Source organism: Plasmodium gallinaceum (assembly GCF_900005855.1).
Source record: "Plasmodium gallinaceum strain 8A genome assembly, contig: PGAL8A_v1_119, whole genome shotgun sequence".
NCBI lineage: Eukaryota > Apicomplexa > Aconoidasida > Haemosporida > Plasmodiidae > Plasmodium > Plasmodium gallinaceum.
In genome coordinates this window covers 1,264,092-1,279,207 of record NW_021628276.1, presented here as the reverse complement: position 1 = coordinate 1,279,207, position 15,116 = coordinate 1,264,092, and the positions used below count along the sequence as shown (strand labels likewise).

The window sequence follows — 15,116 nt, the reverse complement described above, 5'->3', positions numbered from 1 at the left end:
TTTAAATAAATAAATTTTATTTTTTTTTTTTTTTTTTTTTTTTTTTTTTGTATACTATTTTAATTGAAAATAAAAATACTTGAATAAATTTATATTTTCAAGTTTTATAGATGTTTTATTAAATGCGCACCTCAAAATAAATATATGAAATATTTTAATATTATTTAAATTTAAAATATTTTTTGCTATATTATTTTTTTTGAAAAATTACATTTTAATTTATTAATTTTTTTTATATATATTTTTTTATTTATATAATTTTTTTTTTTTTTTTACAAGTGAGAAAAATATATTTTATGGAAAATATGAAATAAAAAAGAATATTATTTATTAAAATAAGAAAAAAAGAAGAAAAATGCATTATAACTTAATAAAGAGCAAGATTAATACTAATTATGTAATAGATCCATATGTAAGTATGTTATATTTGAAAAGAGCATATAAATATCTACAATTGTTAAAAAAAAATAACGGAAATATCATAATATTAGGAAATAAATTTAACGAAATAAAATTAGAAAATTATTTTAAAAATATTGAACATAAAGAGAAATGTGATTTAAATACTTTAACAAATGTAACAAAATCTTATGACTTATTAATATGTACAGATCTTCCATTGTATTATTCACATATTAAAAATATTTTTCTTCCTAAAATGTTAATAGCAGATGGATATAGTTTTGTTAAAAATAAAAATTATTTGCATATATTTGATTATTTCATCCCACTAACAAATCAAAAATTAGATAAACATTTACATTATGTTTTATCTAAAAAGTATTTATCATAGATAACTTATTCATTTATTTTCTTTTTTAATGTATATATATATCCACTTTTTTTTGTAAATTATACTTTTTTTTTTTTTTTTTTTTCTTTTTTTTGTCAACTAAAGATGTAATAATTATATGCATAATTTTTATCAAATATAAAGTAAATTCTAAAAAAAAAAAAAAAAAAAAGCTATCTTATAAAATTGATACAAACACTTAAAAAAATAAAGATAATGAAATTAATATATAAAATAAAAAAAGATAAAATTGGGAAAATGATGCAAAACAAAATAAACAGTCAATTACATTTAGAAAAAAAAAAAAAAAATAAAAACATATATATATATATATATGTATTTATATAAAATATATTATATAATTAAAAAAGGTACTAAAATCATAAAAAAAGAAAAAAAAACTAAAAAAAGTAGATTAATTCAACTTGTATTTTAAAAATCAATGAATTTTATGTATGAATTTTTCTTTAATAAAATTTATATAAAAATAAAAGTGTATATTTATATTAGTATTTTTTTTATTTTTTTTATATTTTTTATATTTTTTTCTTTTAATTTTTTGTATTATATACAATTGTTTTTTTTTTTTTTTTATTTTTTTGATTTTTATTTTGCAATATATTTTGATTAATATGAATACTAAATAAAGTCATCCATATTTAATATAGACTTAACTGTTTGCCAACATTTCTTCTGACTTTTTAATAAATCTTGTGAAATTTTTGTTTGTCCAGTTTCTTTATACTGTTGAGACATATTTAGTAAAAAATTTTTAGAAATATTAACAGCCGTTCCAATTGTTAAATTGACATTCGATATATCCATACACTTAATAATCCAAGGTGGTAATTTATTTTTTTTATCATTTCTTGAATATCTAATATCAGAAAAAATCATAATACCATAATCTTTTTTATTTCTTATAATTCTCCCTACACATTGTGAAGCTTGTCTCATAGCATCAAATGTTAAAAATTCATTTTCTTGTATATTGTAAGTTTCTTTTAAAAAATCTAATCTAGATTTAAGAATTTTTGAGAGTGTATATTGATAAGGTATACCAAATAATATAACACATTTTCCATAATGTTTATCAAAATCTATTCCTTCTGCAATTTTCCCTCTACAAATTGATAAAAATACAGCTCCCTTACCAAAATCACATGCCTTTTTAAAATTATGTAAAGCAATAGTAGTTGATACAATATCTTTTGTTTCAATAAAAATTAATTTATATTCTAATATGTTTGCTATAACACCTAATTCATACCATGTAGAAATTACTTGTTCCATATATATATAAGAAGGAAAATATGCGACTATCCCATCTGGAATATTCTTACACATCTCTACTAATAAAATTCCATAATTTTTAATTACATTAATATCATTTCTTAAAGAAAATTGGGAAGATAATGGAACTAAATCTGAACTTTTTGTAACAATTAATGGACATACACAATTTCTATCAAAAGACATTGGGAAAGATGCAGTTAAAACAGTTTTAAAATTCAATAATTTTGGATATAATTCTAAAGGTGTTATTGTACCACTTGTTAATATAATTGATTTATATTTATTTATTACTGATTTCATAGCAATTGAAGAATCTAAACATGCAAATTGGATGACAGGATCATATATTCCAGTAGCTTCTGGATAAGGTTCACATATAATTATAAACCCTTTAAAATAATTACCTAACAAAGTACAAAAATTGCACACAATATTCAAAGAGGAATAATCATCTATATTTACTATTTGTAATGTATTTAATAAGGATTTTAATCTATCAAAACAATACTTAAAGAAAGATGTATCCAATTTTGTATCTTTTTCACATTTATACAAAAAAGATAATGGGCCTTCTGATGTTATTTCGTATATATTTATATACTTTTTTAAATAAACTACAACTATTCTCATCAAGTTTAAAAAATGTTCTGATTTTCTAATATTTCCTGGAATTATTATATTTTTGATTGTATCTTCTGCTAAAAGTGGATTAAAATGTAAATCAGAAATATCACCTTCTTCTATCAATAAATTATTTCTATTTTCATTTGTTTTATCACCATCATAAGTATTATTATCATTTTTTTTTACATCATTTCTTATCAATTCTTTCAAATCTTCCACTAAACTCTCACTTGTGTCTTTTTTTTTTTCTTGTTCATCTAAAACATAATTTGATTCATTATTAGCTACAATATTTTCCTCTTCACATATTTTTTCTTCATTCATATCCCCAAAAACCAAGTTCATATCGTCATCAAAATAAACTTCATTTTCTATTCTTCTTCTTTTAAAATCCTTATTATTTGACTCTAAAAATTTGTTATTATTTGGACTATTATTTATTATGATATCTTGCTTATGAAAATCAACCATATTTCTTTTTTTCTCCGAATTAGTTGGTAGTAATGTATCTTCCTCTTCAAAAATATTTTTCTCATAATCACTTTTTATGTTAGCATTAGATGAATCAACAATAGTATTTCTACCATCATTTTCATCATCACTTTTTTTTTTTTTATTATTCAATTTTTGAGACTTAATTTTTTGTAAAATTTTGTTACATTCTTCCTTTAATTTTTCTTCATTAATTGCTTTTGAATTTTCTATTTTTTTTAATAACTTTTTTATATTTAGAGAAGCTTTATTAAGAATATTTCTATCTATGTTAACACTTAACGCTTCTAAACAAACACTATCAATATTATGTGCTTCATCAAAAACGATGATGTCATTTTTATGAAAATTTACATGATTCATATCTCTTCCTAAAAATAATGATTTTGATACTTTTGGGTCAATTACATATTGATAGTTTAAAACAATTACTTTTGATATTTCTATAATTTTTTTTGCACAAAAATATGGACAAATTGGAACATTAATGTTATAAGTATTTTTATAATTTTTACATAAAACTTTTAAATCTTCAATAGTATATACTCCTGGTTCTATTAATTCAAATAAAAATTCTTTTTTAAAATTTTCAAAATATCCACATAATCCTATTTCATCATATTCATCCAATGTACTTTTTGAATTATATATATCAAAATAATCTTCTACATCTATATGATGTTTATTTTTTAATATAAAATCAGAAATTCTATCTTTATTTTTGTTACCAATTTTATCTAATTTATAATTAATATATTTTTTCTCTCGTACAAATGTAGCTGTTAATTTTCTACATTCTTCATCTATTTTTTCTCTTTCATGTTTTAATAAAACTTTATCATTAACACACATACATCTCCTTGCACTAATTCCAATAGCTAGCATTTCACTATTTTTACCAAATTTTTCATTAGTATGATAATTTAATGTTTTTTTTAATTGACACTCTTTGTTTTGGGAATCTTCTGATGTGTTGTTTTTATATGTCATTTCTTCATTTTTTTGAAAATTATTTAACATATTTTCTTCATTTAATTTTTCCTCAGTATTTTTTTTATTATTTCTTTGTTTTATTATATTAATTCTATATTGGATAACCTTTTTTAATTCTATAAGAGATTTCTCCATTTCTGCAACTGTACGTGTGCAAAATATAAATTTCCCATCATCATTTTTATAATATTGATAAGAAGTTATAAGAGAAAAAATAGCAACCGTTTTACCTGTGCCTGTTGGCATCTCTAAAACACAATGTCCTTCACTATCTAATGTCTTTTTTAAATATTTCATATATGCATACTGTTCAGGATATATATAATCATATGGAAAAAAAACCTCTAAATCATCTAAATGAAAAACAACCATTTTTTTTTTTTTTTTTTTTAAAAATTGAAATATTCTCTAAAATTTTCTATTTCTATAAATGCATATATATATATATATATATATATATATATATATATATATATATATATATATATTTATATATCTATTTATATATATCTTTTATAATTTACTCAAATGAAACATTTATTTTATTTTATTTTTTTAATATATTGACAAATATGTAGATATTAAGAACAATGAATTTTTAATATTGAAGTTCATCATAATATAATTTTACTGTATAATAGATATATATAAATATTTTTTTTTGTAAAAAAAAAAAAGTTAAACAAATATGTATGTGTTTCATTTATAGTCATTTAAATTAATATATTAAACAAGTGTAAAAGTAATCATCTTTATAAACTTTTTAATGATTTAAAAAAAAAAAAAAAAATTCAATACAAAATCTAAAATTTGTATATAAAAATTATGAAATTTATAAAGTATTCATTAATAATTTCCCATTTTTTTTATAAATATGTATGTTACAAATTTAAATACTAAAAAATAGAAATTAATAATTTATAATCCTTATACTACAACTTGAAACTTAAAGGTTTAAAATTAAAAATGTTTTTCCTTTAAATATGCATCTTGAGAGAATTCACATTATAGAAATATCACAAGTTTCACATAAATATATATTATTATTTATAAATGCATTCAAAAATAATTAAAAAATTTATTATTTTTTTTTTTTTTTTTTTTTTTTAATTTTTTGATAAAATATATTTTCAATAATTATACTAATGCATTATAAAATTTAAATCTAAAAAATGATTTAATTTATAGAATTTTGCAAGAAAAATAAAAAAAAAAAAAACTAAATGAATATTAACATATATTAATGTTTTCAATTCAATTGTAGCTATTATAACATATTTGAAATATTGAATACAGAAATATGCTTTATTAATTATTTATACTGTTACTCTAATTATTTTTGGAGAATTTTTTTTTTAATTATTTTAATAATTATTTTTCTTCATTTATTTTGTTAAATTTTTTTTATCACATCTATTTTTTCTTATGCTGATTCCTATAAAATATGCTTATAAAGATAATTTATTTGATGATAATTATATTTTTAAAAATTGGTTCATTTAAAAATATCAAAGAAAAAAAAAAATTTTTTTTTTTTTTTTTATTAAAAACAAAAAATAATTATAGTTTAAAGAAAAAATTCATTCTTAACAGTGTAAAAGGAATAAGAACATTTGACTCTAAAAACTATCAAAGAAGAGAATACTTATTTAAAATATGGAAAAACATATCCAAAAGCTTTGCATATGATTTTTATGATTTACCAATATTAGAAAATTATGATATTTTTAGAAAAAGTAATATTAATGAGTCCTATGATTTCGTAAAAAATAATAGACATTTAATATTACGACCAGAAATAACACCTCAATTAATTAATTATTTATTTTTTAAGAAAAATAAATTAAAAGAGAAAAACACCAATCATGATAATAATTCTCAAAATTATAAAAAGAACTATTTATTACAAAATTTAAAAAAAGTGTTTAAAATGTGCACTATTGGTCAATGCTTTCGATATGAAAAAATGTCAAGATGTAGAAAACGAGAACATTATCAATGGAATATGGATATAATAGGTATAGATAATATAAGTGCAGAAATAGAAATTTTCACTATTTTAATTTCTTTTTTTCATTATATTAAATTAATTCATAATGACATAGTATTTAAAATTAATGATAAAAAAATTATACATTACATTATATTTAAAATTTTTAAAAAATCTTTTGATTTTTCATACAATCGTACTCAACTAGAAATAAAGAAAATATTACACACATTAGATAAATTTCATAAAATCAATAATTATTCTTTCAAGTTGTTATTAATAAAAAAATGCCCATATTTAAAAAAAAGAGATATACAACTCTTTAATAATGTAATTCATAATATTACTACCCTAAATCAATTAGAAGTGTATCTAAATTTTAACACTAGCATATATAATGATTTAAAAAATTTACTTTCATATTTTCAAAAATTAAATTTACATCCTTTTTTTCAAATAGATACAACAATTGTAAGAGGATTAGATTATTATAATAATATAATTTTTGAAATATTTTATAAACATAAAAATTACAGAGCTATATGTGGAGGTGGCCGATATGATTTTTTCTTAGATGGAAAGAAAATCTTTGCAGTTGGTTTTGCTATGGGTGATATAGTAATATCAGAAATTCTTTTCAAAAATTTCATGAAAGAAACCAACTTACATAAAAATATAAATGTTGTTTCATTCTTTCCTTTTATCGTAAAAGAAAATATAGAAGATATACATAAAGAATATTATAGCATTCTAAATATTTTAAGAAATAATAATGTAAAAGTATATTCATTATTACAAAATAATTTAAAACTATCTAAGGCATTGAAAAAAGCGAATTCCTTAAATCCTGATTATTTTTTATTTTTTCAAGAAAAAGACAATATAATTTTCTTAAAAAATTTGAAAACAAGAAAACAAATAGCTGTTAACTCACAAAATATTTTATCTGCTTATAATAATTTTTAGCATATATATATATATGTAAAACATATTTTTTTTTTTATAATAAATTTTTTTTTTTTTTTTTATGCTTCTCTTGTATATAAATATATATTTGTTGGGTATATCTGAATATTATTAATTTATATATATTATCTTTATGAAAGTTTAATGTTTTATATAATTTTTTTCAATGTTTTCAACTTTTTTTTTTTTTACGTAATTTACTATTTTTATCTTTATAATTTTTTTCCTTTTTTTTTTTTTTTTTTTTTTTTTTTTTTTTTTTTGGTAAGGAAATTTTTCGTTTAATAATCTTTTTTTTTTTTTTTTTTTCTTTTTTATTATTTGAAATCTTCTTTATAAACTTGAATTATTAATTTTTTTTATGTTAATTTTTTTTTTTTTTTTTTTTTTTTTCTTCTGGAATAAAATATTTGTTTGTTGATTTATTTTAAAAAAAATAATAAAATTATGATTTTTTTTTTTTTTTTTTTCTTTTTTATTATTTGAAATCTTCTTTATAAACTTGAATTATTAATTTTTTTTATGTTAATTTTTTTTTTTTTTTTTTTTTTTTTTTTTTGATATGAATAATAAAAATATATATAAATGGTTCATTCAAATTTAAGAAATATAAAATTGTTCTTATTCCTTATTAATAAAAGAAAAAATAATGGAAGACACTGATGACGAAGAAAACGTACAAGTTAGTTGTTTATTTAAATTTTATTATTATTATTATTATTATTATTTATTATTATTTATTATTATTTATTATTATTTATTATTATTATTTATTCCTATTATTATATATAAACAGGTTATTGTGTTTGGAAATTCGTCAAAAGCTGATTTTGATGATTTCTATAGAGAAGAAATAATAAAAGAGAAAAATGATGGTAAAAAAGAATAAAAAACAAAATTAATTTTCAAATATTTATACTTTAAAAGAAATTTCTTTTGTTTTCTATATATTCTAATAGAAGATAAAAACAACACAAACACAAATAATTCTATCAAAAATGAAATTCAGGTAAATAATTATATAGAAACTATTTAAAAAAAAAAAAAAAAAAAAAAAAGTAATTTATGTAATATTTTATAAATTTTCAATTTTATTAGAATGAAGAAATAGAAGATTTAGATTTAGATGCACAAGTATTAAAAGCAACGAAAGAAAATAAAGTTTTTATGAAATATGAATATACTAATGAAAAACCATGGTTATATCATAATGACATAAGTATGTGGTTTAATTATAATTTTGATGAAAATAGTTTTAAAGAATGGATTCAAAAACATATTGATAGAAGAATCGAAAAGCATCAGAATTATCAAATTGAAAATTCAGATAATATCTATAATGAAAATTTTAAAAATAATATAAATACCTCAGCTTATGAAGATGACTTACAAATTTCTAAAAATCCAAATTACAAAAATCAAAATATAAAAAACAAAATGAAATATAAAAATACAAAAAATAATTTTTATAATAATAAGAATAATATTCTAAATAATTTTAATAAAGATAATTCTTCCATAGACGATGAAAACTACTTTGATAATGATGCATATAAGAATGAAGATTTTTACACATATTCTAATATAAATAAATCAAACGGTAGTAATAAAGATATTAAGAATAATTTTACACAAAATTATATTTATAGTAATAATAATAATGCAAGCATGAATAATTATAACAATAATAACAATAATAACATTAATAAATTAAGAGATGATACAGTAGATATTCCAATTCAAAATGATGATTTAAGGCAGTTGCAAAATTTAATTAACTTTTTTAAAGAAAACCCAGAAGTATGAATAAAAAAAAAAAAAAAAAAAAAAAAAATTAAATAATAAAAGTAAAAAAAAATTCAAATAATTCATGTTTACATTTAATTTTTTTCTATACATAAAATTTTTAATTGAATAAGAAGAATATAGAAAAAACTCGTAAATATTTGAGAAATATTTAAAATATTTATGTAATATGTGTATATATGTAACTTTTATTTTTCACATATAAAATTGATCTTGTAAATTTTTTTTTTTTTTTAAAATAATAACAGTTATTATATCTTTATTTTTTAAAAATTTTATATTTAAGTTTTATTATTTATTTATTCACTTGATAAATTTTCATAAGAGTTTATAATTTGTTCTACTGCCATTAATGAATTATGAATTTGATCATGAGTTACACCATAATTATTATACTGATAAATGTAAGCATTTGCAGAATATAACATTTTAGCATTTTGCAAAAATTTCTTTATGGCTGGAATTGGTGTAAGACAATTTGATATCATAGATATACTATTATAATTAAATTGTTTATTTTCATCAATATATATTTCCATAGGATTAAGAGATTTATTATTATACAATACATGATTTTTAAATAAATCAAAATTAATATTTTCATTAACTTCTCCTCTCATTATCATTTTCGAGCTAAAAATAACATTGTTATGAATAAAATTGCTAGATGGAACAATTTCTGTAGGATTTTTTAAATGATGATATGTTTGCTTTTTAGAGGAATAATTTTTTTGATTTCTTTTTAAAAATATTGAATTACATTCATGATTTACATAAGAGTTACTAATAGATTCATTTAAATATATAGGAATATTGATATTCTTAGAAAAAAGTTTTTTATTATTTATACTTCTAGAAGACAAATGAGCAAAATAATTATCTAAATTAGAACATTCTGTTATAGAACTTTTAGTATTCGTAACATCTGAGTCTAAAATGCTACCTTTAATTACCATTTTATGCATTCTTTTTAATAACATATTAAAAGAATTTTGTTCAAATTTCATATTTTCCTTAAAAACTTGAGGTAAATAGCGAGTTGATAATAATTTATAATTAGGATGACAGCATAAATCTGATAAAATATAATTCATAAAGTTCGAATATTTATAATTATTTCCATTTTTTAAATTAGTAAAATCTATAGGTAATCCAATTGTCGAAGCTAAAAATAAGCTAATATACTTGTTAATTTCATTAGTATTAATATTTTCATTATTAATTCTTTTACACATTAATTCAAATTTGTCGTTTTCAAATAGTATTAAACAATCAGACACATCGTAAAGAGAAGATAAACATAAAACAGAATTTAAACTTTGTACACTAATTTCACCAAACATGTAAGGTAAAACACAGATATTAAACAAATTTATTTTTGGAAATTCATCTTTTAACAAATATGAAATATATGAACTAATACCACTTCCACTACCACCAGCTAAACTATGAAATAACAATATATTATCAATATTTTCTTTCGATTCATTTTTTTCTAATTCTTTATTAATTAAGTTTAAAAAATGTTCACATATATTTTTTGCATGAACATTAAACCCATATGACCAATTATTACCTGAACCGTTAAGGCCATAAATAAAATTATTATTATTATATTTCCATTCATTAGTAAAATAATCATTAGATCTTTTTTTAACTTTATTTTTTATATTTTCATCTGAATAGCTGTTATCATATACATTTTTGTCATTCCAATTATGTTGCTCATCGATTCCTTTTTTTCCATTTTTATTAAAAACTTTTAAAAAATTATTTGTTGGCTCGTAATATTCATCTAAACCACACACATATTTTTGATTTTTGTCATCATCATTATTTTTTTCTTCATTATAATGTTTTTTTTTTTTTTTATTACTATAATTATCATTTACATTTTTTTCTAATAAATTTGAATGTAAACATTTTTCAATTACCTTTGGTTCCATATCAATTAAAATACATCTAGCTACATAATTATTTAAACAAACAATATTATTTTGTTCATTCATAAAACCTTTTCTACTTTTATTTTCTTCATATTCAATAATTGGGAAAATATTATTATTATATTTATATTCTTCATCAAAATACATATCAATTAACATATTTTTAAAATTTTCATTTTTTGATGAATTTATATAATTGTAAATTATGTCAAAAAATTCAAAACCCAGTTGATTTCCACACTGCCCAATTTGGATTGTTAGAACTGTCATTATGTAAAAACAAAAGAAATAAAAATACATAAATGTATATATATTTATATATATATATATATATATATATACATGTGATATTTATAAATAAATATTAAGAGAAAGTACATTAATATATGTATTCACAAAAATATATCAAAAAATGAAATAATTTAAAAGAGAAAATTTTAATTATAAATAACATTTTTTTTTTTTTCTTTTTTTTATAATATAACCTTATTTACATATTCTAATTTTTTCTGTCTTTTCATATTATTAACGGGTCACATTTCCTTCCTTTTTATAATTTTAAGATAATAGTATAATACTATTTTATATTAATCTCTTATTTTTATATATTTAAATTTAACCATTTTTTTTTTTTTTTTATTAATTGTAAGAGAAAAAAGAAAAAAAAAAAAAAAAAAATTCAATTACTCTATTAGATGTTGTTTTATATTAATATATCAAATATTTTCATTTTTATCATAGAAATCCTAATATTAATAATAGATATATTTTTTCAAATCTTATTTTTAAAATATAAAGTATTTTTATGTGCAAATAAAAAAATTATTTGAATAAAAATTAAAAAAATAAAAGAATAAAAATAAATATATACAAAATATTAATAATATTTGTAATATTACAAAAAAAAAAAAAATATAAATAAATAATATTACAAAAGATAAAAAAAAAATTTTTTTAAAAAAGAAATATGGATGAACAATGTAAGAACTAAAATTTCTATTCCACACTAATTATAAAGTTTATTGTAATATATAATTTTTTATTTTTCTTATTTGTTTATTTTATTTTATATTTTTTCTTTTAAATGAATGGATGAAAAACATTTTATACAAACATTCGAAAATATTAATGAAGATAGTATCCCATCACCATTAATTAAGCATTCAAGTGAATGCAAAAATTACAACCATAAAAAAAATAAAAATATTGATGGATTTATTTTAGAAAGTTCTCATAAAACAAATGGAATGAAGAAAGATGAGGATAAAAAATATTTTTGTATAAATATTAATAAATTCAATGGAAAATGTTATCATAAAAAAATTTCTATCATTGATCAAACTCATTTACATTTAACATTGGGTGAATCACTAATATACATTCTTAATATTTATTTGCAAAAAAAAATTATAAGTAAATGTTTATATAATAGAATTCTTTATTCATTTCAACTTGTAAGTTATTTTAAAAATAGATAATGTAAAGAAATTAATACACACTAAAAATTGAACAATAATGAATTTAAATAAATATAAATTTAATATATATTTTTTATTTTTTCCTTCTTGTCTAATATAATCTTACTATACAATATATAAATATATATTTACATATGCATTTTTCCTTTTTTTTTTTTCAAAATAGGCAATAATAGAGATTTTAAGTGAAGTAAAAGAATCTAAAGAAAATAAATGGAATATTAAAGGAAAATTAATAAACTCAAAAAAAGAAAACAATACACAATTATTTTACTTAGAAAATGCTTTTCTATCTCTTAAAAATATTATTTTACATGTTCCTTTATTAAAAATTAAATCTATAGATATATGAATTTTAAAAAAAAATAAATATATTTTTTTTTTTTTTTTGTTAATACTCTTACATGAAAAATTGTATTTCATCCTTTAAAAGTTCATAGTTTATGTAATGCATTAACATAAAATTTTGATTTTTTAAAAATATTCATAGTGTTTTTATTATTTAAAATTTCTTTTTGTTTATAATGAATTATTATAACTCTTTTTAGAAAAAATTTTACAAAAAATATAATATAAATAATAAGAATTAATTTGCTCTAGTTACCTAAAAATTTATTTTTTTGGAAAAATCTAGTCTATCTATATATATAAACTAGAATTACTTAATTTTTATAATATTATTTAACTTTATTTTTGAGAAAAATTAATAAACATATCAAATAAACTACATCTATATTAAAAAAGGAAAACAATATATAAAAAGAGTTAAATATACATATTATATTAAGAAAAATATTTCTATAAATTTATTTTTTTAGTGTTTTTATATTCTTCATTTTATTAAAATTTCCAATCCATTATTAACCTTATAATTTTATTTATGTGTTTTTTTTTTTTTTTTTTTCAACTATCTATATATCACTTATTCATTTATTTGTATGTTTATTTATTTTTCTTTCTACTTCTAAAAAAAGGAATATAATAAATCAAAACTTTAATGATAATTTAAGCATCTTTTTTTTTTACATAATTATTTCTTTTATTTTTATTTTTCTTTTTTACTTAAATTTATGAAAAACATTAAAGTTATATATTTCATAGTCATTTTTAAAATTTTCTTTAAATATTATTTTCTATTTAAAAATATATTTTAGTAGTATGTCTAAATTAATATATTCGAAATAAATAATATTCTAATACTATTTTTCAATAGATTTTAAATCAGTTTTATTTTTAAAATATTCATTATCATTAAAAAATATGTTAATTCGTTAAAAATGTTTTTATTAAATAAGCCTACAACCATTTTGTAATAATATACCTCTGGATTGTTAGTAACACAATTCATATTATAAAATTCATTAAAGTATGATTATATATAACGTATTTTTTCTTCATTTTTTTAGACGATTTAAATTATAAAAAAAAATAAGTTTTTACTGTAAAAATAAACTACTTATATACCTATCTTAATATATAAGTAAACTAAAAAATATATTTTCCTAAAAATGTAACAACATATGTTAATATAAAGCTATAAAATATAGACAAAATTCTAGTAGAAAAAAGAAATAAATATAAGTAAAATATTGGAATATAAAAGTAAAATATATACAATTTTGTGATACTTCAAAATATAATAAAAATATATTTTTACATTTGTAGAAATATAAATATTAAAAACTAAAAGATTTTCTATATAATAATTTTCTATTGAATAATAAAATGTTTATTTTATATTAATATATCCACTTTTTTTTTTTTTTTTTTTTTTCTTCCTTTTTCTTTTAAAACTCTCTAAAATTTTATAGACAATTTAATTACATTAAGAACATATTTTTATTTTTTTTAAATTAATTTCAATTTATAAATTATAATGCATATAAGAAAAAATTATCCTCAAATATAAATATATAACAAAATTTAATATTTTTTTTGAAAAAAACATAAGCAATTCTTATTTTTTTTTTTATTTTTTCCCTTTAAAGAAATAATGCATCTAAACTTTTCTATTATATGTTATATATATATAAATATATATATAGTTTTCTTATCTTTTTTTAAATATTATTAATTTAGTTAAATTTTCACCTTATAACTTATCTATTTATCTAAATAATAAAAAAAAAAAAAAAAAAATGAAGACTTTTAAATAAACAAAACAGATATAAAAGAAAATCTTCTAATATATGATACTTTTTGTTAAAAATATTCATTAAAAAATCTACATTTGTAAATATTTTTAAATAGTGCAAAAAATAATTTCGTAATTTTTTCATTTTTTTCAAATATAAATATATTCGATTTTTTGAAAATATTTTTAAATTTTGTTGATATTCCATATATACATTTATTTCTTTTTATTTTTTTTTTTACATTATGCTTTTTGAGCTTTGTTTTATAAAATAAAATCTTATGTTAAATATATACATATATATATTATAGTAAAACATATTTTTATGAGTATTTAATTTTTTTTTATTAATACAACGCTATTTTTATATTTTATTTTACAAATTGATATTTTTTACTATAATTTAATATATTTTTATACTTGATTCTTGATTATTTAAAAATGCTATATTTTATGTTTATTTAAATTTTTTTTATTTTTCATTTTTTCTTTTTATAAAATAATCTTTTTTTTTTTCAAGTATATTTTTTTTTTTTTTTTTTTTCTTTTTTTTTAATATATATATATATATATATATAAATGTTTTTTTTTTTTTTTT

The 15,116-nt window shown here is 17.0% G+C and overlaps 6 protein-coding genes across 6 annotated transcripts; 4 read left to right on the top strand and 2 right to left on the bottom strand.

Annotated features, from left to right (window-relative positions):
- Positions 1-355: 355 nt before the first annotated feature.
- On the top strand, positions 356-793 carry PGAL8A_00447300 (conserved Plasmodium protein, unknown function; the record flags this gene model as incomplete). The annotated part of the gene is made up of 1 exon (XM_028673220.1): positions 356-793. One exon carries the CDS (start codon positions 356-358, stop codon positions 791-793), a length of 438 nt encoding a protein of 145 aa, XP_028529695.1.
- Positions 794-1,432: 639 nt separating this feature from the next.
- On the bottom strand, positions 1,433-4,570 carry XPD (TFIIH basal transcription factor complex helicase XPD subunit, putative; the record flags this gene model as incomplete). The annotated part of the gene is made up of 1 exon (XM_028673219.1): positions 1,433-4,570. One exon carries the CDS (start codon positions 4,568-4,570, stop codon positions 1,433-1,435), a length of 3,138 nt encoding a protein of 1,045 aa, XP_028529694.1.
- Positions 4,571-5,642: 1,072 nt separating this feature from the next.
- Positions 5,643-7,154, top strand: PGAL8A_00447100 (histidine--tRNA ligase, putative; the record flags this gene model as incomplete). The annotated part of the gene is made up of 1 exon (XM_028673218.1): positions 5,643-7,154. The coding sequence occupies one exon, from the start codon at positions 5,643-5,645 to the stop codon at positions 7,152-7,154; it is 1,512 nt and encodes a 503-aa protein (XP_028529693.1).
- A 649-nt stretch (positions 7,155-7,803) lies between these two features.
- PGAL8A_00447000 (conserved Plasmodium protein, unknown function) lies at positions 7,804-8,960 on the top strand (the record flags this gene model as incomplete). The annotated part of the gene is made up of 4 exons (XM_028673217.1): positions 7,804-7,836; positions 7,951-8,029; positions 8,114-8,163; positions 8,253-8,960. 4 exons carry the CDS (start codon positions 7,804-7,806, stop codon positions 8,958-8,960), a joined length of 870 nt encoding a protein of 289 aa, XP_028529692.1.
- A 299-nt stretch (positions 8,961-9,259) lies between these two features.
- Positions 9,260-11,176, bottom strand: PGAL8A_00446900 (delta tubulin, putative; the record flags this gene model as incomplete). Its single annotated transcript, XM_028673216.1, has 1 exon — positions 9,260-11,176. One exon carries the CDS (start codon positions 11,174-11,176, stop codon positions 9,260-9,262), a length of 1,917 nt encoding a protein of 638 aa, XP_028529691.1.
- Positions 11,177-11,994: 818 nt separating this feature from the next.
- PGAL8A_00446800 (conserved Plasmodium protein, unknown function) lies at positions 11,995-12,736 on the top strand (the record flags this gene model as incomplete). Its single annotated transcript, XM_028673215.1, has 2 exons — positions 11,995-12,360; positions 12,551-12,736. 2 exons carry the CDS (start codon positions 11,995-11,997, stop codon positions 12,734-12,736), a joined length of 552 nt encoding a protein of 183 aa, XP_028529690.1.
- Positions 12,737-15,116: the final 2,380 nt, after the last annotated feature.